Below are 26,736 nucleotides of genomic sequence, written 5' to 3' on the forward strand. Positions count from 1 at the left end.
TATGAATTTTCATTTACTTACACCACGTAATAGTTGACTACCGCTAATAACAGTCTACACATATATATAGACCGAATACATTCTTTAAGCGTATTAGTGGGCTAGAAATTGCTACAGTTGTTTATTTAAAAAAGACCTAATCCAGACACCATTTTAGCTTGCTGAGCAATACTTTTTCGCCCTGCTTCGAACAATGTTTTTAGCTTATAGCTTACTGCATTTATTCAAGGTTAAACCAGTTAGGCTTAGTGAGAGATACTACTCCGCGGTAAAAATTTTTGTTTGCATTAAAAAGCATACGTCTGTGGTTTGACGATACATGGTTAGAAGCACAGCATATATTTATAATGCGCTTATTCATTTTCACTAAAATAGCTGCTCAAAGTTGCATAAAATAATGTTTTGTTGACATTGTACCAGTGAGACTAATTAAAGTCAGAATAATGGAATATCTAATCTTATGGCTATTAATATTTATAGCTTATTTATTGAAGAAATCTCAGTTACCAATTAAGTCAACATGCCTACCACCTGTTCATTTTTACTGTTGTTGCATTATCTAAGCGATTCAAAGCTCACCATTGGAGTAAAACTAAATTGGATTCTTTGATCAATATAGAGAAGTGAAAGGCGAAGAAACAGAGTACGTACGAGTAAGTAATGAACGGATATTTATATACTCAAGATACATACATTTAAGACATAAATTAACATTTATTCTGCAACAATTAAAAGTCGCTCTTGCGCTTGTTATTATTGGATAGTATCACCGTCAGTATTTAATCGTTGGGGGCATTTTGAATGATTCTGGTTGAGGCATCAAATGACTATTTCAAGTTTTATCCTTCGAAGTAATAAAGGAAGCATTCGAAACATTTTCTATTATCCGCTGCAAAACGTTTAATGGTATATTTTACATGCAAGATGTATGTGGACTAACATTGAGGAGATATTTGTAATTGCAATGAAGTTCTGGTGCTGTTGGGAGAATAGATTATATGTATATGTAAGAACTGAAAACAACCAAAAAAATCTAAAAGTGCGAAAAGGCTCAACGTCTCAAATAGGCTACCAGTTGGAGCTTATCTCAATGATTTTTTTTTTTCTTTAAAACCCGTTATTTCACAATTAAACTTCTAAATGTTTCAAATGTCACGTCCGATGCTACCGCTACGCATTCTATCAGACGGCTGGCTTCCAGCACGAACTTCGAAGCCGTCTGAAAGTGAATTTACGGCAGGATTTATGTCAGAACCTACACCGCGTATTAAATATCTGTGTGCATCAAAAGTAACGTTTTGAACCATTTCGATAAATTTTCAAGCTTTTTTAACCTAAACCCAATTGAAAATCTTTCGGTTGAGCCATCAAAGTTTTTCTCCGTACGAAAATTAACAGTAAAAAACAATGTCGCTTTCAGCCAAACAAAAGAAGTTCTAAACCTTGATGACAGTTCGCCCAGATTGTATAAAAGCTTATTTTAACTCAAATTCCAGAAACGACGCAATGCTATTCGCCATGACGTTTTTTGTTCTAAAAGTAAGTGGCTCTCGTTTGGCACTCAAAGCAACGGATGGATGCATGCCCATTACGACAAGGAGTCCGCCATAACTTGAACAAACCACGCTGTATATATTCCCTTGCAGAGGTGATTTTAACAGATATATTCCTATATCTATACAGATAAAGAATCGTCTCAAAAAATTCCGTTATCAGTTAAAGATAGTGACGATTAATTATCAGCGAATAGACCTTGTGCAAAACATTATTATCAATAAATGATACACTGCGAATGAGCTGGGCTCTACAGTCAATTATTCCTCCTCGGTTACCAGACGGTAATTTTATTACTCTTAGTATTTAAAGTGACCATTTTACTGAGCGCTGTATATATTGTGCCATGCTTCACTTATGTATGCAAAGTTGCTTTTGAATGAACCTTTTCCTTAGAGATCAAGCACGAAGAGAACCAAGTCTTTGCGTGGTAAACTCAATTGACTGAAACGCATGATAAAACCTTGAATGAGTACGTATTCTATGTATAATTCAAAAAGCTTACGTTTTCGAGATTTAATGAAAATCTCTGAACATATTTCAGATAGTTATTTTACGCATTTCTAAACTAAGATCATGACTAAGTAGTGATACGACATTACTTATAATAAATTAAAGCACGGCTCGTCAGTTTGAAGCTGATTTCGAGCAATAACATGACCATTCTCTGACTCCATACCTGAAACACTTCTTTTACGTTATTGAGCTCACTCATTCGTTTCGATTTGTGCGTGACGGTGCACTGTATATCACCATTTCTTCATTACGAAATTTTACAGCCCAGCCTGAGAGTACTGCATCACAGATACGGGCATCTGCATGCACAGATAATACTCAAAATGAACTATTATAATGTTTCTTTCTTTAGCAAGGTTTCTTTCTTATCGTAATGCAGTGTTGTTTGCAATAATGCCCCCTCATTACCTATTGATTCGGAATGGGTACTCTCTACCTCCATTTATTTTTTCCGATTACTTTTGCGAGGTCGAGCTCCACCGCTCGCCACCGTGCCCCTGCCAGGGGTACTTCTGCTTGAACAACTACTGGCACCTGCACTCGGAGTAATATGGATGCTTCCTCCGGCCATATCCTCACGGAGTTCTTCGGGCTGCCTCTCTATTTTTGATTTTGCCTCAAGAAAAAACAGGACATCACGCAACTGCTCCTCCAATTCACTTATCTGAAATCGAAATGTAATTTATTACTCTTCACTTCTAATAATGTGAACATAATTTGACTTCAGTTTCACCAGTATTAATCTGTAAACAATAATAGAGAGAGTAAAGATAATAAGAGTGGTGGGAGATGTATGATTACCCGTACTGACGTATTTACTTTATTATGCCTGTCCCAGAATAGGTTTTGATTCAAAAGTCCAGTCACGCCATGATATTAGTAAAGTAGGTTAGTTCTGCACATTGTTATACTCGCATTTATAAATGCATCCCTGCTGGCAAAGGCAAGTTTATTATTAATTACGCCGTTAACTGCAGCCGACTGTTCTAAAAGTCGGTTCGCACATAAAAACAGAATTGTGTCTGCGATAGCCTGCACTATAAACGTTTGTTACGGTCGGCACGCAACAGACACCTAATCACTAATGTCATCGCTTCATCTCCAGCGTCATATATGAACATGTTTAAACTAGCCCAATTTCATATAGCGACAGCCGTGTGAGCATTCATCTAGAGATAAATTTTTGGACATATGAAATGTGATCTAGCTTAACTGTTAGGCATAACATAAGCGACTACGGTAATTGGATTGGATATTTTGCTCGAAGCGTTACTATTTGCTCGAAAGAAGGGGAACTTAAGCTAAACTGCGGCGAAAATCTTGCCTATTACAAGTTTACCGCGAATTGGCATATGAGGTCTATTTAAGCACGTGAAACACATGTATAGTACAACTTTCATATTTACAGTGAAATTGAATGAGGATGCCATAGCTCGCAAGCATGTGTGAATCGATTAGAACGACCAGAAACATCATGGAAAACACAACGGGCGTTGTTGTTTCTGTACATGACGCGCGCCAGGCTAAAGCTTTTGCTCTGATTTTTAAATTGTCAGCTGCAACGCAATACAGTAACGGCATGAATAATTGTATATTCCGTCTGTTACTCCCAATAACAGTTTCATACATATAACTGCATAGTCAACAAATCTGGGAGTAGTTTCCTTATTGCGATCATCCTGCTATCCAATAAATTGCATGTCCGTAATATAAAATAAGATGATGTCCAATGAAAAAGTAACAAGGAGTCGAGGACCACCGACTTCGCTTATTTTGTAACGGAGCACAGCAAGAAATGATATACAATAGCTAGATTTAATGATATCAACACCTGAATTCAATTCATTTTATGTGAGATTGGGTACAAAGAAGAACCATACCTTGGAATCGGATTCCTGTTTTGATTTGGCTGTGCTTGTCTCGAGTGCTTCAAGTCTTGTTTGCCAACCTTTCTGATCAGCCAGAAGACATTGACTCAATTGACGTTCATCTTGCAACTCTTTTTTGATTTTAACACATTGCATAGTCATTGCGTCAAGTTTTTTTCGCGCTGAATCTCTCTCTTTAATCACCTAGTTATTAACATGGATACAAATAAGGAAAGCCGTTATGAATTTACGAGCCGTTCGAAATGTCCACAGAACTACAGAAGTACATGGTCACCTTTGGGGCATGAACAATTAAAAAATAAATAAATTATTACCTGTCCCATCTTTCCTTCAAGCTCCTTTCTTTCTTCGACGGCGATTCGTGTCTTCTCCTTAAGCTCTTCGATTTGACGAGCGCTTTCTTTCGCCTGTTGTTCGACTGATTCCTCAAAGAAACGCCGTTGCTGTTCTAACTGTGATGTTAACAGGTAGGTATATTCAAGCTGAACCGAATCTACTTTTTCGTTCATAGTCGCTCCGCCAACAGGCGATTCCAACTGGACTAGTTTGCCTGTAGATCAGTTCCAAATAAATATCGGGTTCAAAATAAGGATCGGTAATCAAGTTCACACTAATATATACAGCATGGTATATGTACGTGTTTTCTTAATGTCGATGCGAAACTCACACACTGATTACTAGACATATTTAAGAACACTAACCATCTGTTTTGTTTTGCACAAGACGGTGAACGTAATTATCACCGGCATAGTCCCATACGGAGCGATTATCTAACTGCATAGCAAATGTATGCTCAGTACGGCTGTAATGCATGTTTGCATGGCCAGCCACATAGCGGCCGCAGCCAATATGGCCGCAAAGGAGGCATATCCAGAGATTCTCTGTAGCTCCACATGTTTGACAGCAGTTCTCCGCTTCTAGTTGTGGAGTTTGCGTATACCTGTAACATGATGGAAATAAAAGAGGTTCTCATATTACAAAAGGTCCAATATTTTTCAGAACTTAAATATTAGTAAAAAATCCTAAATGCGTATTCGGTAGACGCTTGGGTTGTCTCTATTTAATTATTACTGTAAGTTTTATTTCCGTTAAACTGAGTCTAAAGTTTAGTCGTACTCAAAATCGCAGCTCATCATACATAACTTATAGATTTGTCATCAACAAGACTCTCGCATTCATTAGCAACACTAACTGTATAGTCTGCGTCTTCTACCAGACTTCTTAATTTGGAGAAAATAATTTTTGTGCTTTCTAAATCTTTCACTTCGTCGAACTCTCTTTAACATTTTAACAGGGCATTTAAAAAAAAACGAGAAAACCCTTACTAATTTTCATCATAAATAGATTGCAGTCAAAACCATTTTAAGGCTAGAAGACGTTAAAAGGATGGGAGGAGCTGTTGAAGATTTAACACAAGAGTCAATAGCTTCTACTAGTGATATTATATAGAAGTTTGAAGTATCATTGTCCCTGTCAAGCACCTTATTATTAAGCAAAATTGGTCAATTAACTGTTTACTGTGTGTGCCCAATTTGTAAATAGACATTGGTACAATGCTCAGAAAATATGCGTTTAGTTAATGCATCAAAACTATCATTAGAAACCTATGCGTAGGTTGAATTGACGCTTGGATTAATTAGTTGTCAACTGACAGGAAAATAGATCTACGTATATAAATACTGTGTATAAGAGCCATACCTGCATACAGGGCAAGTGTTGTTGTCGCCATGCCATTTGGCGAGACAGGTATCGTGAAACGAGTGGTTACACAGGATAGTTAATACACCTTCGATACTTTCATCCATTCGCTCAAGGCAAACAGGACAGGTAGGCAACTCCGTGTGACCTGTAATAGGGCCTACATCCAATCGCGTCCAACTGTATCCATCACTTCGACTATCCTCCGTGCTGCTTCCACTAATTACTTCGACCTATAGGAAAACCCAGTAGCGGATTTGTAAAAAAATTGCTAACTTTTTAGTTGACTTTACATCACTACATCAATACTTCTTCATCAAATAGTCAGTCTACTGTATTTTCATATGACTGTTTTGACGATAGTCAGTCATACACTATGACAAATAAAACGATACTGAATAAAATTCATTACAGTTACATAGCTTTGCAATCCAATTGCAGATTATAATGTTCTACTTGTTGACCATATATCTGCAACAGGATTGAAACTCTATGTAGTTGTACACAATTAGTAAAGCACTCAGATTAATACTTAACATTGAAGAAAATGTTTCACGTTTGAAAATATTTAGCGTCTTGGTCATGATCAAATTGATCACAAGTGCAAGCTTACCTTAGCAACGTAAACAAGGTGGCAGATATCACCCTCGATTGAATTGAAGGGTTTTCCATTGAAACCCTCGTAGAACTCATCGGTGGCCTTTTGAGACCGAAAACGTAAAAGAACCATATACACATTAGGTTTCCCATCACGAATGACGCGAATATGCTCAGTGTGGGGCGAAAATGGTGCCACAAATTGTAGCAGATCGTGTAGTGGTAAGTAGGCCGGCACCGCCATCATACATAGCATCAGAGATCGGCTACAGCTGTGTGGAATACACATATCAAAAGTTACTTTGTTACCAGTTTTCGACTACATTAAACATGTTTGGCGCATTCCTCGTCAAATATTCTTAATGACTTAGTTAAAAAAAATTAAAAGTTAAAAAAATTCTAGCTCCTGTATTATACACATATTAGTTCAAAGAACTTTTCGAATTGTAGAATCCGATCATAAGAACATATCTATTTGAACTTTAGATCAAAACATACTTTTCTAAATAGCTCTGGAAGAATAAATAGGCTACACATACTCGGGGTCAATGGTGGTTTTCCGATCTTCTTTGAATAGATGTAAAATGCCCTTGGTCACTTCAACGCAATGATTACCACTGAAGAACTGAACCTGCTCGAGTTGTCCACTACCACTTGCATCATCAACTGTTCTTTCAGGAACTTCCGTACACCTCGACCCTTCGCCTTCTCCGGCTTTTGATTGATGTTTCTTGGTATCCATCTTGAAATAAACCCGTCAGAAGACATTAGTTAAGGAATCACGACAAATGCTTCTTTTTCATTATGAAAGTTGATTATCGTCATACTAAAACTGAGAAGCATATATTTTTTATGTTGCGATTGGACAATGGTCACAGATTCAGTACCAGCTACTGCACTGTTTTTTGAAATCGTTTCCTTTTCGTAATTCTACTACAAAATACCCGCTATCCCATGGCTCGTTTTTCTTAACTCGTTGTAGTCACTGCGTCGCCCGTTTACATTTATAACACGTAACATCTTACTGCAGGACTTGGTTAGTGAAGCCATTTCAGGTACCGTCTGATTTCCATCACTTCCATTAGAAATTATATGTAAATAAAGTTTTGTATGCTGATAAATTGAAAAGGAGTCTATTGTTCGTTATAGCTTGTTTACATCGTGTTGTGTATAAACACTTTACTTTTTCCTAGTTTAGGTTTTTAACCTCACCAAGGTTTCTATACGAATTTCTTCAAAGCGCCGTCTCCCAAGACGCTCTCGTAGGGCCTCTTCAGGATTCGAGCTTTCGCTACTTTTTGGAACACCGATTGACTGAAGTTCGTCTCGCTCGCTCTAAAACATAAGTGTAAAAACGCAGGCATTATTCAATGGAATTTACAAAGACCATCTGATTAGATGCAGGTGAAACTTTTACGGATATAATTAACAGTATTTACAATACTATTCTATTAAATTAACATATTATTCTTTAGATTAAATTATACATCATGACAAAACCGCGTGTTAACTGTAGTAACCAGCGCCACAATTTTTGTTTCTTGGCGGTAACTCTTATATCTAACGCTGAAATTAACTTAGTGCATTGCTCCAAGTAGTCCATTTATTCGTATTCAAAATTCGTATAATATAAGTGATTCTGAAAAATAGGTCCCCTTGTATGGTGATGTGAAAATAGGCAAAAAAAGATCTGTACGTGAAAAATAATCTGCTCGACCTGTGCTAATAAATTCTAGCACATCTGTGATCAAATGCAAGTACTGCAAAAGATGGGTTACACAATGGAGCATTTATATATGTAGTTTTATATACGTAGCATAATCTTATCTATATTTAGGATCAAGCTGACAAGTTCTATGAATCTATATAACAATAATCTTTCAGCCGATAATTACAAAGCAAGTGGCACAAGTTAATTTTAAGTACTTCTTCCATGTGAGAGAAATCTTGGCTTCGTCACCATGTTCCTGCACGATAAGATTCTTTTAATCACTTTTTACTATTTATGCTTCTTATTGTTCGGTAGAGGTATGCTGTTATGTATAATAGATTGTTCGACAACGAAATCCAAGAACAGAGCGAATTTTATTAGAATTTAGTTCACATGATTCTGGCTTGTTGTCGCGGTCCATCCAAAAAATCCTTCAAGTTGTAATGTGCTATGTGCCTATAGTATAAGGAACAACACTGATAAGTCAGTTACCTTATCCGAACTGTAGGCAACCTGAGGGATGACCTCGCAACCGGGCTCCAGTTGAATACGAATTCTCACGAAATGAACGTCTCGGCTCATTGCAAACTTACGCAGTACATTACATCACTCATTACATTTCCATTTTAGGTATTTGCGCTGCTCCAAAATCACGATTGTTAATGGGGCATCAGTTAGGCAACTTTCCCTCAAGGAAAATCAGTATTAGAAAATTAAACTTTATACCGAACGCATAACACTCTGAACACCCATGATGTGCTCAGTTACTGCCAAGTGTTCACCAACTGCTATAAGATTATCACACACTATGAGTTTTAAGTAAGCCAGTTTAATATACTGTAATGTCAGCTGTCGGACGTAAAGAATATTAAAAGAAAAATGCAAACTAAAACTGAATTTCATAAAAGCAAAAAGTTCCGTAAGTCTAACCTATTTGACTTAATTGGATTCGTTTCAATACTCTGGTTCGTGGTACTTCCAATTCGTGGAAATGAATTAAAAGATTAAGAATTATTTTTATTACTTAGGGATTTAACGTTTGTTTATGTTAATTCTTCGTCAGTTCTTACCTCTTGGACAGAGATGCGTTCATTTTTGATTTTGTGATCATCAAACGGCAGCGTCGTCTGCTCGCAAATACCTGTTCGTTCGAATCACTTGGCGCAAATTTTGACTGCCTAATCGTAGAACGAAATAAATCTTAAGATGATCCGAATACAGATTTTTAATTTTCATAGTTATTTATTTAAGTGGTTTAGTTGGACTAGCGATTAACCTGGTCATCGTTTATTGCTATCAACCTAGTAATAAATGGGCAAGGATTTTACAGTCATTTTTAAAGAGCTCTCTTATGCTAAATGTATTGCAATGACGAATGACAGGAGCGAGAAATGGTGATGTTTGTATCTATTTTCTTTGTATTGATGCAAATATAGAAAAAATGTTAGTAGTTAATAGAAATTTGGCATTGTTAAAATATGCGCTCACGGCGTGATTGATCCTAAAATATATACGGTAGTTGCCTTTACAGAAGCTGTACAGGAATTAAACATACATCACAATGTAGTGTAGAGTATGCAAAACGATACTGTCACCCGGTATGGTACTTACTAAGGTTTATTTCCGCATGCACTGTCTGTTTTGTCGTGCTCTATCGAATGACCTTTGAGGCGCTAAAAGTTATGATGAATATTGCCTTCCACTTTTTACGAACAAGAACGTTCAGTTATAGCCATATCTCTTCTATCAATTAACCATTTTTCTATATAAACGTATTACAGCGCTTCACTTCTAAGTTGCTCAATCCTAAATGAGCTAGAGCTAAAGCACCATTTATAGACATAGATAACAAAGGTTTGTATCATACGAAAAAACTCAAAATATCGAGGATCCTTCCCTACTTTCAATGTTTCGAAACAAGTTCAAGATACATGTGGACTTAAACCTAAAAGTTTTGTACTCATTGGTTTGACAATATGCAAATAAGGGAAGAGGTACTAGATTTCTTACTGTAGTTCAATATTTATGTATCACCATGTAAAGCCTAACTTATCCAAAGTGCTAAGGTTTTTGAATCGTTCTAATTCTGATAGAACCAAACCTCGAGAGAGGTTTGGTTCTATCAGATGGTTGCATTTTTATTGTCTCTTCCACTGAAGTAATATCATCAAATCACAACACGCCCAGTTGGAGAGATGTAAAGATGAGATGCGTGTTTTCATTTACGCCTTCTGCTTTCGCCAGCTGAAGTTCGCCAACACCGACCGCGTCAGCTAGATTTAGCTGAGGTTCTTTATAAGGTTTGTCTATTAGACTGACAAGGAACTAGCTCTTATATAAAGACTAACTGTAATTATTTTTCAGTTACCTTGCTTAAAGGCCATTAGATACTTGGTCTGTGAGATGAAGACCTCTGATAAACTAAGAAATGTCCATTGTTGGCAGAGGGTTGAAATTAACTAAACGAATCAAGTAATTGCAACTGATACGACGAATACGTAAACTTTATAATAACGTAAAAATTATAGGCTTAAAAAATAATGCATTAACACTGAAATATTGAATTAGAGGCCCGCGATTAGGAAAGGCTATTAATTTACTTAGGCCGAATTTATTAAACAAAATGTATAGCATAACACATGCTGTTTAGCATACACCATATTCGCTGTAGGCGAAAAACCCTCTGAAACATAACAGAAATGTTCTTTTAGTGACCGATGTATGATGAGTCTCGCCATCGGGAACTTCAGTCTTGATTTCTTTTAAAGTGAAAGCCTAATAATAAAATTACACCAAATCATATAAATATACGATTCGCAGAGCCATGCTGAATGTTTTATTTTCCATAACTCAAGTGCAGTTCTTTTGCCTTATAGGCCTTATCTGCTTAGGCTGATATTTCGTGCTGCTTGTATGGTCAACGTTACAACTAGTGAAAGTTTCATTTATGTGCTCTTTTAAAGATGTCACATAAATAGCTTCGTATTCCCATAAATGCTCTGTGCTCTCTCGTTGCTATTCGCGATAACTGTCAACTACAACCATATGTACATCTATGTATTGGGTAAGTAAGAAAACATAACTTGCTAGTTAAGATCATTGCAAAAATATAAACAAAAACAGCGTTTCATTTAAACTTTATTCTTTTTACTACATGAAGTACACTTTAATTGTACGCTGTTTTCTGCCTAGACTTCTAAACACGGGAGACACTATCTGCAATCAAATTAAAAATTATCTAGTAGACTCATCAAACTTTAATGTCGCTGTCCTCTTTCATATTTAAATGACGATTGCTACATCCGGTATTTGGGTAAGCTGCACGAAGCTAAAAAGGCGGTACCACCTGCACTGCTGATCTGCAGTACTTTAATGATAGATGCCACAGTGGGAACATGATACGCGGTAATAATAGAGTTAAACGTTGAAAAAGCAATTGGATCGCATTTTTCAATGCAATATTATAAACTAAGGGCAACGTCAGGCCCAGCATAATGAACCCGATAAAGTATGTCTTCGGCATACACCAGGGGCATTCTCTCACTGATTTCGGTTTGCACTGTATCATCGTGTCGTCATAGCGCTTCCTCTGTCGCTGTTTAGATCTCAATAAACGCAACGCTCTATATTTGTCAGAGCCCAATAACGACAATAAATAATAGTAACAGTAACTAATATTATTGTTACGCTAATTTTCACTTGTGTATGCATTCGTCATTTATTTATCTACTGTTGCTTTATTAGTCGTGAATTCAGCTTTTTATATTTGTAAAAGATTCAGCGTTTAGAAAAACAAGTTTCAACCAAGGCATATCAACCCAGAATACATTCGGCCACCAGACCTCAGAAGCTGCCTACAAATAGAACATTATCCGAAGTAGAATTAACTTAAAAACAACTTCCAAAAAATATACGATGTTAACGTGTAAAAAAAACAGTACACTACCAATGTGCTTCGACTTCAACTTTTACAAATGAAAATCAATTCATTTTAAGTGAATCGTTAAGATACAACAATTCAACGTTAACACTCTCTAGGTATCACCTAAAAGAAGTTGCGTTTACTCTAATAATTAATCTGGTACTAAAAGAAATAATGTTATAGTAAGGATAATAATCATGCTAGCGTTAAATATTAATCTGTCCTCAAGAAATAAATATCAAATTGTGCTATATTACCAACTCCTTTTTTTATTTTTATTGTTATTATTATTAGGAATAATTGATGCAACTCAAATCGCTTCTTATATTCGTACATAAACACTTACCAGTGTGTGGTCTGAGTACTAAAAATGGCGCATCAAAAAGGGCGGTTAATGTTTCTTTATACCATGTCTATGTGCGTATGTCACGGCCTTATGATAAAAGAGTCTATGTGACATCTTAATGAACACACATTTTATTTTATTTTGTGTATAAATAAAGATTTTATGGAATGGTTTCGCTCTTCTATTTCGCTACTCAGTCCACGCAGCTGATTTGATAATTTGTGCAATTTCTCTCTCGAAAAAAGGCGACACTGTTTCTTCCATCACAACTAAACTGCCTGCGGCAGCCACGTTGAGAAGCAGCGCAAGAACGTGGCGACGTTCCGTGGCAGGTCCGAATCTCCGCATTCGGCAATTTTCCAAATAGGTCAAACTGGTGTTAACATGATACTATCTTTGTCCCGTTTCAGACATCCGTTTTGACATTTTTGCGTTAATATTCGAGCAGTGAGCCAGTCGGATGCCATAGATGCACTGGCGGGGCTGTGCAAACGTCGTTGAGATGGTTCTTCAAGGTGTGGCCAACGTACAATTTCTCATCTGGCAAGTACGTAGAGAAAAAAGTCAGTCAGTACCCGTCGCATAAAACCTTTCACAGGCTACGGGGAGAAACATATCCCGTAAGCGCAAAGATGTCAAACCGTCATCAAATGTTTACCACGTCAAAATGCATGTCCGATGGCATACGTTGACGAAAATAATTTCATTCTTTGTCAATGGGATGGCCTTTTAGGAATCCGAATAGAGTATGATGAATTAGAACGCCTTTTCGGTGCTTATCAATGCCAAGTGTGGCTTCATAAACAATATGTAATATTGCAGTTGAAAAGGATTTTATTATTCGATGTTAACATTTTGTCAAATCCCACAGCTTTTACCCGAGCAACGTAAAGATCACAGTCGCCCCCGTACCTTCCAAAAGTTCCTGCGCCCATTTGCGCAGGCAGATTACTGCCATGGATGGTTACAACGCAATCTTCAAACCGTTAATCTCTCAAAAGATCTGCTGTATTAGATACTAAATTTATAATAATAAATGAAGTATTATATATGTTATAATTCTGTGATTTTTCTATAGACGTAATATCAATTTATGTTTTATACTATCTTCGCCACCAAAATGCCAAAAAACCAAGATACAGACGCTGGAACGGACCTGGAGAAGCAACGAGAGCAGTATATACTTAAACAGCAGGTATCTACTTATAGGCCAGTAACTGAAAGAATAAAATATGCTGTTCAAAACATAAAAGATCTAAAAAAAGCTTATCGAGAGGAACAAAGGAACGCCTTATCTGGGTAACTTGACATAAATATTCAAATCGTCAATTAAGAACAAAACGTATTTATATATGTACCAGTCATACGACATCTAATAAGATTCATACCAGTATACCTTAGCACAGTATAAGTAGCCATACGTATGCGTTGCCCGAGTTGTATACCCCAACCCTGAAGGTTTCTTATAAACCGCAGTTGGGATTTAAAGAACGCCAGGGTGAACAGCTAATTTTGTTCACAATGAGACATCTAAAAGGTTCTAAGTAGGAGCATGATTTCAGAAGTGCCCTATTGATCATGAGGCAACTCAGGGAAATTCCATAGCACCATTCGTGGCGTAGACAAATAATCTGCTCGTTTAAGTCAGTGCACGCATGTGGAAGTTGCAGAGCATATGCTGACTAGGATTCCAACATCAGCATAAAATAGAATAATCGCAAGCTTTCCTTTTATTATTTAGACATGGACTTACACAGAAAGAATCAATCTTGAATGAGAGGAAATATTGAAGCGTGGCGTCGGTTACCAGTTAAGCTTATTCCAAGAACGATTGAGTATTCGTCAGGCATCATGTCAAAGTCAGCCAAACAGAGGCAGAATGTAACTCTCCCGAAATCAGAATCAGAAGAAACTACTCTAGTAGATTCATATTAGTGAATTAAAATCTATTAGCAAATTTACGGCTAGGGAAAATGTACAGGGCACAAAAGAAATCACAAAATCGTCTAGATCGCTACATTCGAATCACAATTAAGATACAATTTATCAGTGCATAGAGCCACTTATCTAAAAATTATAGAAATATTAGAATACCACAAAATATTTACAGCAGAATACTTATCCTGGTAAATCCGGAAAAAATATTTAGCGCGCTCCACCGTTGAAAAACGTTTTTTTGCTAATGCCACTACGCAATGTAAACCGTGGCCAACTAGAAATGGACATGCTAATGCGCACAATGTGCGTTTGAATTTGTACTTCGCGCCATCTAGAAGACGATTAGAAAAACAAAAAAATTACACTTATTCGTATTTGAAGCTGCAAAATTAAGTTAAGAAGTTCAAGAATAACCAAATCAAACAATCGCAATTAGCAAAAAAAGGAAAAGCAATTAAAGAATTCCTAGCAGCACTTTGTCCTAGGCAGCTCAGAAGAGCATTTGTCGAACGAAGTATGTAACAGCTTTGAAAAATCTTTAATTCGAACTCATACTCAAAGCTTGGGTAATGATAAGAAAAGCGTGTCACACTTATATAGATAAGTAGACACTTTTAAAATCATTCAATGTCGCGGCAACTCTTCATTTCAGAAAGAGTTGTCACCCACTAGAAAATCCAAAAATAACTAATAACTTATGGTATCAACAAGCGCCATCCTCAGCACTTAGATAATATACAATATTATATTCGACAATAAGAAAAAGATGAATAGAAGGAAACAAGTATGAAAGTCTCCAGAAACAGGATATTCAATTCGCTTCAGAAGGAAAGAGCATCGTGGACTGCGCAGAAGGTTTCTGCGATTAGGCGCGAATGACAAAGTGCTTAGTCGAAACTCTGAAAAGCTTCATCGGGCTTTTAGTCGTTGCTGGAATCCGTTTATGCACTATTTTTGGCGTCAGGATCCAAGACAAGATTCGTCATGGCAGGGGCACAGGGAATGAAAGTCTACAAAGGCGAGTTTACGTATATCGTCGCTGCACCTCATCGCGACCTCGCGTGCTGCTTGCGAAAAATTCGCAGATTTTCCTAAAGCAGAGCGGAAGATCCTAAATAAGGTTGAGATTTAAAGATTTTAAGGATTTATCGAAATTGCATAAAAAGCCATTTTCAGTGATCCTAGACGATCCCTGTATTCTTACTACAGAAATTAGCGATTGTTTTCAAGAGGAGAATGTCCATTTACTATCGTATCGTTCCAATAAGCTATAGCGACATTTTCAATACCTTTGCGGCTTTTTGGTCTCTATGGACTTGTGTTTTATACTTCTTTTTAATCTGAGATCAGTATAAAACATGATACTACTAGGTTATTTTTTGCGGAGTTTAACTGCGTGAAAATTCAATGAGACTACGCATACGAATATCGCCTGACGCACAATGACTATTAAAAAATTATTTGCACAATAAGAAAGTACGTTTCACAGATAACTAGTGAGTGGTAGGAAGCGAATCGAAGACGGGATCGTGGTGAACGTAAGTCTCATTAAATAAACCTAAGCATCAGGAATGGTATTTTCAGTACATGTAGATAGAGTACTAAAAATAAATTTTCAGGGAAATTCAGATTTTGTACTGATTACCCATGTGACGGGGTTGGCAGGAATGTCATGCCTTGAAGGCATCGCACCTGACATATAGAGTGCAGCGGTGGCATCTGTCGACGTGACCACAGTTGTAACCAAAAAAAATGTTTTTACGTTTATTGTGAAATAATTCATCTTACAACGATAAACAGGGTAGAAAAATAAAAGCCGATTTATGAAGTACTGTATCAAAAAAAAACCAATAGCATACTCTCTTTTTGTTGGTAACGACCGTTCCGTGGTCACGCTTGTGGCGCTACATTCGCCTGCCAACTATTCACTAACCTTTTATATTTTTGAAAAAAAAAATCGAAGTAACGTTGAGCGTGAGTTTTGCGTTAAGTGCGAAATTGAGTACCTGCTGGCAGCGCCAATGCTATCGTAGATTTTGTAGTCAATGTCGAGTTTTCGAGTAGTCAAAACTGTTTTGCGAATTATTAGAAAGTCCGGCTTTTATTGTAGGCGATTTGGCGCAGTGAGCATGGTCACAAAACAAGTTATGCTGATAAATCGCCTCAGGAAGCTCGCAGAATTTCATCTCACACAAGTCATGCGGAGCCAGTTAACTTTTCATGTGTTTACACCACGAGTTCATACTAATTTAAATTATTAGATTGTTTTGTAAGTACTGTCAAGTTAGTGAGAATATAGAGATGTTGTTGCTAGTATAGGCGCATTGACAGACTAAACTCTTCGATTTTTATTTACTACTATTTACCCACACAGCCCCCGACAGAATGCGATACCGCCAGTGTGCATCTCTGGCATAAGTGGGTATGCAGGTTTGCGTTCGCAGTCCATTGTCAATGCACCTGGAACCGATCAGGCAGTGGTATAAGCACGTCTGGACCCCAAATGACGGTTGCTAAAATGTGAGACTTTCAGTCATTACTTACGACCCTTCTACTCAAGCGCTATGAGCCCAATGAAATCTGTCAGGTCATCCAGGCCTTATGGGCGATCTCTCCTCTTTCTGAAAAAAACAGGTTGCGACCGCTTCAAAATTTGGGGCGCTCTCCGATGCGGGCCTTACGTGAAGTCACTGCGTTCACAACAACAGGGATCATTTTGAAATCTTATTTAGAGTAGAGAAGAATCGTTGTAAGGGTTTGAATTCGGGGTGTGAAAAACTAAGGGGAAAAGCCCTAAATGGGTCAAAAAAGGCTCAATGAAAGCATTTGCTAGCAACTTGGCATTTTAAGCTAATCGTACTACGGTAGGCGTCTACCGAGAATTTCCTGGATACTTACTTCTTGCACGCCGCATCTTAGTACGATCTTGCCTAGCCGCAGCTGTCTGTTAATTTCACCAGTCCTTGAGATGCACAGGTTCAAATGCGCTGAAATGAACAAAATGCCAGTTGCATTTACGACAGATTCGTGCAAGCATCCTCTGTAGATCTTTAGACGGATATTGTTGAGTAGTCTATCTAGTTTGTGAGCGCTTCGATGGGTCTGGTTCTGAATCAGGGGTATATGCCAAGGAAGGGTTCGATGTGCAGCTAAGTAAGGTTACTTCGTTTGATAGGGGCTTACAAAACGTCATTCTGGCACGTACAAATCATCGGGGATTCGTGTCCGTTTTCGTGCATGTTCTCTCGTTGCCTGTGTTATGTACCATGCGGTTCTTTGTTACGTACTATTTAATCAATGAGTGCCCTCTGTGGTTTTATCTCTTAGATGTCTACACCGAAAAAGATGGATTGAGGTTTCTAAGCAAGCGATTTGTGGGAGAAGTCTGGAAAGCCGAAGTAAGTACTTTTAAAATCCGTCTATGTCGCAGTTTTAGCCAATGTAAAAAGAATATATCCACCCAGTATTAGCGAACTTCGCGTACAAAAATGTTTTAATCATCGGTCGGCCAGTTCGGCTTTGTGTTGGCCAAAACAACAGTGCTTGGTTCACTGACCGATCTTGATATTGTTGGTAGCAGATCGGCGCAGCGAAGATCGCCGGAATCTCAAAGAGAAGCAAAGCTTCGGCCGGCTGTGAGGGATAGGGCTTCAAACCCTGCAAGGACCATAGACGACGCTGCTTTGGTGATGGGGCTAAAGGTGTTAGCAAGGCGGAGAACCCAGAAGCAGATGGCGGTCAAATAATTCCATAGGCATCTAGCAAGTCTATTATTGAATCGTTATACCTGTCTATTTGAAGATCGGACCGATAGAGAGTGAACTTGATGGAGGGAATGATTCCGACGAGAGTAGGGCTCACTGTTTGGCCGATGGTAAGCCGAAATTTTTTTTTTTAATATTTAGGTTTCGAAAATATCCAGATGAAGTGTGTTCATCGTATACAAGATGGAAACAAAAGTCCAATCAGCTGAGTATCGCTTTTAAGGCGAAAAAGCCTGATGAAAAAAAACGAACCTTTCCACCTTTTGTCCTTCTAGAAGCTGTAAAGCGAGTAGAATTTAAACGATTGCAACATACGTAGTTAACACAGAGATAAGTTGTCGACGCTTTCTTGATACCGTGTTTGGTCAACTTCGAGCCATAGGAGGAACTATTTCAAATAGCTAATTAATTTGGGAGTTGACGATTGGACAAAACGATGTGATCCGTGAACATTATGGTGAAATATTAAGACGCAGGAAAAACAAGAATTCATTGTTGCAGCTCTTCCGTTTCGTCATTTTCATACCATTTATTATAGTTCACTAGTACTAAGCAACGTTATTTTCCACCTAGGCTTCGCCCAAACTACAGGCTCACCATCTACGTTTTGAAAATAGATTCTCCGTTTAATCAAAGTCTCACGATTTTTCTCTGCTGTTTTCAATAAGCGTTTAAAGTGGATCGAGAGAAAGCTTTGAGTCGTTGGGTGATCTTTATCATTAAGCATTTAATACAGCCTTAAGATTGGCCGAAATCTCCTTTATGACCAAAGGTCCTGGAATGTAGCAGACAAGGGTTAGAAGCTGGCTGGGTGCCGCGGCAATCGTATTATATGTCAGTTTGTGGGCAGCTTAAAGAACAACGATAACAGCAACATGTTAGTTGATAACATATCCTTAGACACACGGATAACACCAGGTTTTCGTGATATAGAAATAAGTCAAATCCTAATGTCAGAGCACAGAGAAAGCATTGAGGAAGTTCATCCGTCAGAGAATATCATTCGCGTCGCGCATACATTTTCATTAGATGGTTGTATACATTATGACCAATGCCGGAAGTTGACAAAGATAGATACATTGTTTGTCTTAAATCCTAGCTTTTATTCAACATTACTAACGTTGCCAACATTTACCAAAGCACTACATTAGAGGAACGATATCTGAGTTAAGAATGAGCAAAAATGATCATTCTCTAAAAACGGGAACTCACTGGCAACCAATAGCATAGCAGACCGGCCCCGAAAACACTCGTAAATTCACATTTAGTTGCCATTACAATAAATGAAGTATATATATTTAATTTTACAAATGCGGTTCGCCTGCCAATTATCATTAGCATCTGCTGAGTTCATTTCAAGCATAGCTTCGTTACCTGGATTTTTTTAAGCTGACCGTCGATTGCATTCCAATACGACTCGTTTCCTGGAATCGGCTTTTGATATTACAATCAGAGTTAGCAAAACCTTGCTGAGGTTCTTCCAGCCGACCTGAAGTTTTCACATGCAGTCCTAAACAACGTTTCAAAGGTCTAACAGCCCGTTTCAGTACGAAACGAGGCGTGGCTGCGCCTAGTTAGGAAGCTATGCAATCTCATATTTCTCTAAGTTTAGTAGGCAAACGCGCTACCAGCGGGACACTTTGAGCACGGTTCTAAGCGAAAGGACTACAAGTGTGGGGCTTCTTCAGAGTGGCCATCCAAAGGCGCTGGTTGGAAGCGTCCATTTGTTTGAGTGGATTATTCTGCATCCGTTCTCTTCCTTTTTTCAAATAGCGTACATTATGCATCTTTTATGCGTTGTCGACACATCGGATTGAATAAACCCGTCGAAGCTAGCGTAAACGATGATTTGTCTGTCATCGCTCACTTCAACGAAGTGACGTTCTTGCAAGTCCGACACCGCGAGTGAGCGACCTACGACACCCTACTGAATAACATAACACGCATGACGGCACAGAAAAATCTGATTTTATGGTCCTCATACAACGTAATCTTGCATCAGGATTCTTCTGTTTGTACTACGTAATGTATATCGCATTACATTGTATTATATAATTAGTTAATTTGAAAATAATACAAATGAGATAGTAAAGAGCTCCTGGTGAGGAGGAAAATTACATACGTTAAAATGACAACGGTAAAATCAGTTTTGACCTAAAAACTTTTTATTTGTATTGTAAACGTACTTAACATCTTCAGCTGATGACCCGTTTTGGCTCATTAACAAGTATTGTAATAAAGTTTCAATTAGAGCCACTATCTCAGGAAGAGTGGAGAAGAAATATGCGATAAAAAGTTTTCCACGTATCAGTAATATAATTGATAATTCAAAGTACCTAACATCCTTTCATTATTCACTGACCAATATTCTCAAACCAGCATATCGAACAATATTATAACCAAATTATAAGCTATTCCAATTCGTGACTTGCAATATTGCTTAAGTTTATAATTTTATAAGTACCTTCAAGTGTTCGTTGAATAATACTAAGTACTCCTGAACATATTCTTCTAGTCTTAGGAACTTAAAGCTTATTTTAGTGGACACCAATATACGAGCTACATATTTATAGCCATTATAATGTGTACAATGATTTTCATTTTAGTTAAGATTCAATCATACCTGTTACTTTTTTCAACTTACGAAAAAGCTTCTTATAATTTAACCAAAATATAATTTCAACGTATATAGAAATACTCAATCTATAAACATTCATAGCATGGACTTTTTAGAATAAATCATCCGCGAATGAAACGTCCCGTTGATGGTTATGAAAACAGGTTAATTCGATCATAAAGGACTGCCACGCCCTGTTCCAGGTCAATGCAGTCCGCGAATTTATTATTTGCTTTATGAATTCAGGCAAAAAGTTTATGTAGCCAAAAGACTGTCAATATTAGACGAAAGGATTGCACCTTGTCCTTTTTATTACGCATGAAGTAGCTAGCCGTTCCTTAAATGAAAATATTATCACTATTTCTACAATTAAGTATGTGTTCGATTCAGTAACCATAATATTGTCAATATGATCGACTACATTTAGGTATTAATACAATTAAAATTCGAGCTCAGTCTTTCTGAGGGTGGTAAAGCTTAGAACTCTATAAATATTTTTTCAATGAAATTGCATGTAACGAACTTCGGTCGCCTTCATGGTGAATATGAATAGGAATGAATAAGGCACAGCTGTTTTTGAATTACCTGACAGTCAAGCCATTCTGTTCCTAAGATGCATCACGCTTGCAATTAGAAAGGCATTATGTTAATTATAGTTAACTGGCACTCACCAGCGAGCGAACTTTATCACTTATATACATATTGCACACTCTAGTATCCACTAAACATCTAATAAATCACTAAACATTTAATGGACAACTTTAAAGTTAACTGCGTGAGTGTAGGTACGATCAGTTACAGTGGTTAGGGATTCTTTACAAGTCTCACAGTTACTCAAGTTACTGGTCAATTTATAAGGAGTCTTCTTAATGGTCTAATTTCATTTCAGGTCTAACAGATTTTCTAAATGGCCAACCAGCGTCAATACGCGATTTCAGTTCTCCCTATCTCATCCTTTGGTTTTGGTAGCTGTTACTACTACCTAATCGGCCTTATCGAATATTATTACCATAATGTTTTTTTTTTTTAACGTCTTTAGCTATCCCCCTTGGATGAACAAATTTTCAGAATCGCCTCTTCGATATAACCTCGAAAAATGATTCTATTAGACCTCTAACAGAACCCTAAAACGGCGATAGGCAATATGCCGTAGTAGTCATAATAATAATAATAATAATAACGTTATATTCATAATTACGATGGCACCGAACTCAAAGAGATCTATTATTATCCATTAGCTACCCAGAGTACGTATATCATTCTTTTAGTCCACTCTCTTGAAAACGGATTGATTTGGCCTTAAAATGCGACAATTTTCAATGAAAATAAGGAATTATCGTAAGTGATTTAGTTTTGATTACTAACAAAAGTTTTATTCCATTCTCCCCTTGCATACATGATAGCTGATATCGCTTTTTTGCAGTTTTTCTTACTCCATACGGGGCGCCGTTAAATACATATTTACAAAAGACAAATATACTACTATTGATAACCGTTAATAAATATGCAAGCTTCTCTGTCTTTCATTTCACTAAAAATCAAACGCTGGAATATAACCTACAATAGTAATATTACATTCAATAAATATATTTACATTTATTTAATGGATAATGTTTTTGGTACACATAAATTAAAATAATTAGTTAGTAATATCATAATCTGCCGCTTGCAGGCTTCTTTGCCTGATGTGATCCTTGTACGCCCTGTATTCAATCTTACGTGACTTTACGACATACGGCATTTTCGACTCAAGTGCAGTATGCTGCTTGCAACCAGTGATGGCATGGCACGAAACTGCGTCGGTCTCGACAGGACTTGCAATATATGTCAGATTGTGTGAGACTTTACAATCCTTATTTTGTTCCAACTTGTATAAAAATGCTACACTTCCGGTCATCGAATCATACGCAAATTGCAGGTAGGTTAAAAGTAAAACGGATTTAGTAGCTGATCAGGCCTAAATGTGATCCATTTGAGCGTTTTTCGACGGCGTTATCAGCCATTGGTTTACTCCTTCCTGAGAAAGTTGTCCGAGAACATTTTGCATAGAACGTGTTTAACTTGATTAAGGTGATCTTATGGATCGTCGCCCGAACTTGCGATCAACATGTCATACAGCCGACGCACCGCTCCACGTTAATTCCTGACCACCATTTCTAAGCCGAAGCTGGAAATATGCGTCAATAAATAAACCATGTTTTCGAATGCTCCTTCGGCCGGTCTATGTTATGTTTCGTTTCGGCTTCTGACGTCACAGCCTAGGGTATTCAGGCCCGGCCTCTTTTAGCTCCAGCTTCAGTTTATTATTGTCTGCTGCGGAAAGCTGTCAAGCGCATGTTTTTTATAGTCTTTCTAGGAGTAGTTTTAGCTCACCTCGATTCTGTTCCTTTCATGATGAAGCTAAATCACCCTGAGCAGCCAATTGAACACGAAGCGCAGATATCTGAAAATTCTCAAGAACTTTTTGATTTGTCATTACTACCCATGCCCGGAACTCCGTGATATTATCGTTAGTCTTCATCTGATAGGTTACCTTGCCTTCAGCTTCGATGCAGTGCTTCGAGGAATAGGAGGCAGGCGGGATAGTGTCCAGGTGCATTTGTGGACAGCTTGACGTTACCTAGCGGACTACTTCTTAGCCGTATCACTGTGCACGAAAAGGCCAAGTCAATCATTGGCACCCGTCGTACCTTTAATTTTGCATATATTGACGAACAACTTCTCAGACGGTTGCCAGAAGTATATTTGGCTTTATAGATGTAGTTACGACATATCCGTTATCGCAGTTGACGCCTCTCTCTCTAATCTCATGTATCCCACTCTGTCCTAGTTCGGACCTTTTCTCTAAGGGGTCCTGTCCTTCTCGCAACAGATCTACGTTTTGCTGCGTGCCTTTTTATCAGCACCAGCACAAAGCACGCAGTGTGTGATACGTCCCCGTAGAACACGCTAATAGCTGTCGACATGATGGCGTTTGGCGCTGCTGTCGAATCAGTTTTTTGTGTGGTCTCCGACACTAGCTAGAACTTTCATATTCCTGCCTTTGTCTCAAGTGTCTGTACGCACTTAGCTGAACAAATATACGTAATGCCCATTTTTCAAGTCCCAAAACTTTCTGTAGCACTTTGTCGAACGTAGCCTTTTTTCGAAGTCTTAGACACATGGACAATTTCTGTATCGGGGTACTGGCACACTTTCAAATAACGATAACGTCAAGGACTTCGTGCTAGTTGATTATTATAGCAATTAAGCAACCTTTGGCAACCGCGCCAAACTACTCCGCTGCTATTTTTGGGGTCCCTGGAATAAATTACTTATTCGGCACCACTGGTCTTACACACCGTCTAGTGCTTTCTTCTCCGCTTGTTTCAATTCTGCACACAGCATTTGCTTATTCCGGACTAAATCAACAGAGAACAATCAACAACTTAAAGTAACTGAACGGCTAACAAGCCCGGATACCACCCGTATTATGATGACGAATATATAATTACCTTTGTTTAACATTCCATAAAATGTTATCTATTATATAATTACGTAAACCTTATGATCAGTTTTAAGCTATTCGCGATACGTTAAGGACCGTATATATGTGGTTCAAAGAGGAATATAAAATTACATTCGATTGGCTACCTGAACGGTTTCATTAAAAATACAGTTTTAGTTATGGATATGGAACAATTTATTACACTAGAATTTTATATCAATTGTTATTTTGTCTACTTATATATTAATTTAATTTATGCTGGTGGTGGCTTTGAAGGGACATTAGACTTAGTGAAGAATATGGCCGCTACAAAACCTAAGGTTACAACGATCGTTTGCGCAGTGTTCACGGCGACCACTGTTTCATAGCTAGAGAAATCTAGAATAATTCCAGCGACAAGCGGGCCAAGCGTGCTACCTAAAGCAGTCATCGGCGTGAAAATGGCTGATAGTACCGCGTACGTCTCTTTTGTTTCGGCTCCATTAGCGAGGTACTTCAGCGAGTGTAGGTAACAGCAGACATATGCGGGCCCTGTGCCGAATCCGAAAAGAGCCTGCGCCATATAAATCGTTTGCCTTGTTTGTTTGATAGGCATCAGGGGTGCCTGAATGGCCAGTGCCACTACGATGAGAATCTGGCCTGGTAGAACTAGACAACGCGGATCTGCCACTTTGCGCGACAGGTAACCGAGAACTAAGCTTGAAAAAGCATACAAACTACCAGCATAAAAAAACACGAAGCCGGATTCCGACGCGCTCATTCCGAACTTTTCGTTAAGTCGGAACGCCAACGTCGATTCGTTAAACGAAACGAGCATGGACGTGTTAAACGCGCAGATGATGTTCATGATAATCGGGGCTTTCATGGCTGACCACATACTGGGCGGCTTATCATTCACCGTGTCGAGTGGAATCGGTCTTGGCTTAGGAAAAATGAGGAGACCCAGAACGGTTAACACCAGAAGTGCTCCGCCTAACGTCAGGAACGGCAGGGTAAATCCGCCATAATCGTAGAGTATGCCACTTATTGCTGGCCCTACCATAACAGATACCCCGTATACTGTCTCAATGATAGGAATGACGATATGATTAATCTCGCTCATCTCAGCGCCAACAATGATATACAGCATGAAGAAACCTATGGCACAGCCGATAGCTTCTAAAAGGCGCATGGCAAGAGCAGACCCGAAAAATGGATAGCCGCTTGGTACTTTACTTACTGCGGCCATGACCATGCAGAAAATCGCGTCTACTGCCCAGCCAAAGAATAGGATCATTTTGTCCATGAAACGTCGCGTTGTAACTAGCTTCGCGGTGATTGGTGTTACAAATATAATGACGAAGCAGTAAGATCCCATAATTATCCCGTGCTGACTGGAGGAAAGGTCTTTTTCAACAAGAGCATACTTGTTGAAGAACGATGTTAGATGAGAATAGGTCGAACCCTGAAGAAAGCAGCCTACAAGAATGAAGAAAAGCACCACGGTTCTCTTCCCAAGTGGCAATGGTGATGATTTTCCGTGCACTGTAGCTGGCCCGCACATCTTCGAACTTAATCTAGTAATTTGACGTAACACGCTAGTCGTACCTTTTTTTTGCTGATTTCAAACACAAACAATCACTATGTCAGTTCTATAACTAATTTCATAATCATGAATAATAAATTAATAAACTCGGCTCACTGAGAAGATTAATATGCGCTCTTCAACTACCCCCAAGTGGGGTTTCGAAGCATCTATTTCAGAGGCGGTCAGTGACAAGAGTACATGTCGGCTCCACTTTGTCAGTGGTCAACCTCTGCTATCACAACTACTATTTGCACTGAGTGGTGAGAGGCGCTAAGAATAAGATCGTATTCTAAGCATGTTAAACATTGAAAACTAAGATAGAACACTTTAGTATATGCTGTAAAAGCTGCCGCTACTACTGCGATCGGAAGAGGTTTAAAGATCATTCAGGATTCAAGGAAAAATTACGTCATTAACGATGATAAATGGCAAGTCATGGCAAGCCCTGGCGAGCAACATGCTGCCGAATAGAGGAAATCCCCCCCAACTGCGTCACCCTGTACACATATCCCCGCATGACTTGTTTACGATTAGTTATTAATCTAAATCTGTATCTGGATTATCGAATGTCACCTTATAGTCATAACAAACATGTTACAGATGCGTCAAAGGTGGTAATCATTAAGCTTTAATCTTTTTCTAGCAGACAAAGATATATTTTGTCTTCTAGAAGTTTCAGTCACATGCCTTGGGCAAGAAGGACATAAAAGAAGTTGATAAGTGCATTGTCGATGACGGCTTTTCCGTGTTTAAGCAGTGTGATCTTATGCAATTTGTGCAAAGGTGATAACATCACGATTTGCTCTCTTCTTGCGTTAACTATAACCCAGATAACTAAAGATGATCATTAGTTTGACGCAGGCTCAATTAGTATCGTATAAAAATCGTATTCAGTCGTAGCCTGAACTTGCCGTACACAGTAAGCTTTAAAGTACGACAAGCAAAAAAAACAGTAGATTGACAGCAGATTATTAAAACAAATTATAATAGAAATGAATACAGGACCACTTTCATCCAAAGTCGTTGCTTGTACCATCACACTGCTCCACAGAGTGACACAGCTTGCGTTAATCTGTTCCTCGCCGACACACAAAACTTGTGACCTCATAGACCGCCTGCTGACAATAACT

At 38.2% G+C, this 26,736-nt stretch overlaps 2 protein-coding genes and 2 long non-coding RNA genes across 15 annotated transcripts; 1 reads left to right on the forward strand and 3 right to left on the reverse strand.

The window, feature by feature from the left end:
• Positions 1–694: 694 nt before the first annotated feature.
• Positions 695–9,101, reverse strand: LOC111245380 (BRCA1-associated protein). Its single transcript, XM_086981207.1, has 10 exons — positions 9,036–9,101; positions 8,458–8,553; positions 7,467–7,589; positions 6,794–6,996; positions 6,271–6,526; positions 5,658–5,890; positions 4,661–4,899; positions 4,274–4,509; positions 3,951–4,142; positions 695–2,734 (listed from the first exon to the last, which is right to left on the reverse strand). The coding sequence occupies exons 2-10, from the start codon at positions 8,545–8,547 to the stop codon at positions 2,513–2,515; spliced, it is 1,794 nt and encodes a 597-aa protein (XP_086837333.1). The 5' UTR covers positions 8,548–8,553; positions 9,036–9,101; the 3' UTR covers positions 695–2,512.
• Positions 9,102–9,114: 13 nt separating this feature from the next.
• LOC111244835 (uncharacterized) lies at positions 9,115–13,292 on the forward strand. Of its 5 annotated transcripts, none has more exons than XR_015321999.1 (5): positions 9,115–9,364; positions 10,125–10,265; positions 10,826–11,029; positions 12,644–12,780; positions 13,105–13,292. It is a non-coding gene; the product is annotated as an uncharacterized LOC111244835 (long non-coding RNA). The 5 variants fall into 5 exon arrangements; XR_002671075.2 differs by having other exon boundaries at positions 9,116–9,364; positions 10,842–11,029; XR_015321998.1 differs by having other exon boundaries at positions 9,347–9,480; positions 10,842–11,029.
• Positions 12,131–25,946, reverse strand: LOC111244796 (uncharacterized). Of its 8 annotated transcripts, none has more exons than XR_015321990.1 (5): positions 25,721–25,946; positions 19,310–19,369; positions 17,070–17,158; positions 14,342–14,502; positions 12,131–12,773 (listed from the first exon to the last, which is right to left on the reverse strand). It is a non-coding gene; the product is annotated as an uncharacterized LOC111244796 (long non-coding RNA). The 8 variants fall into 8 exon arrangements; XR_015321992.1 differs by lacking the exon at positions 19,310–19,369 and adding an exon at positions 16,716–16,861 and having other exon boundaries at positions 25,721–25,935; XR_015321995.1 differs by lacking the exon at positions 14,342–14,502 and adding an exon at positions 16,716–16,861 and having other exon boundaries at positions 19,310–19,359; positions 25,721–25,930.
• LOC111244794 (MFS-type transporter SLC18B1-like) lies at positions 21,886–25,727 on the reverse strand. The gene has a single exon (XM_022792221.2). The coding sequence runs from the start codon at positions 25,580–25,582 to the stop codon at positions 24,293–24,295; it is 1,290 nt and encodes a 429-aa protein (XP_022647956.1). The 5' UTR covers positions 25,583–25,727; the 3' UTR covers positions 21,886–24,292.
• Positions 25,947–26,736: the final 790 nt, after the last annotated feature.

Source organism: Varroa destructor, unplaced genomic scaffold (assembly GCF_002443255.2).
Source record: "Varroa destructor unplaced genomic scaffold, Vdes_3.0 BEIS01000002.1, whole genome shotgun sequence".
Taxonomy (NCBI): Eukaryota; Metazoa; Arthropoda; class Arachnida; order Mesostigmata; family Varroidae; genus Varroa; species Varroa destructor.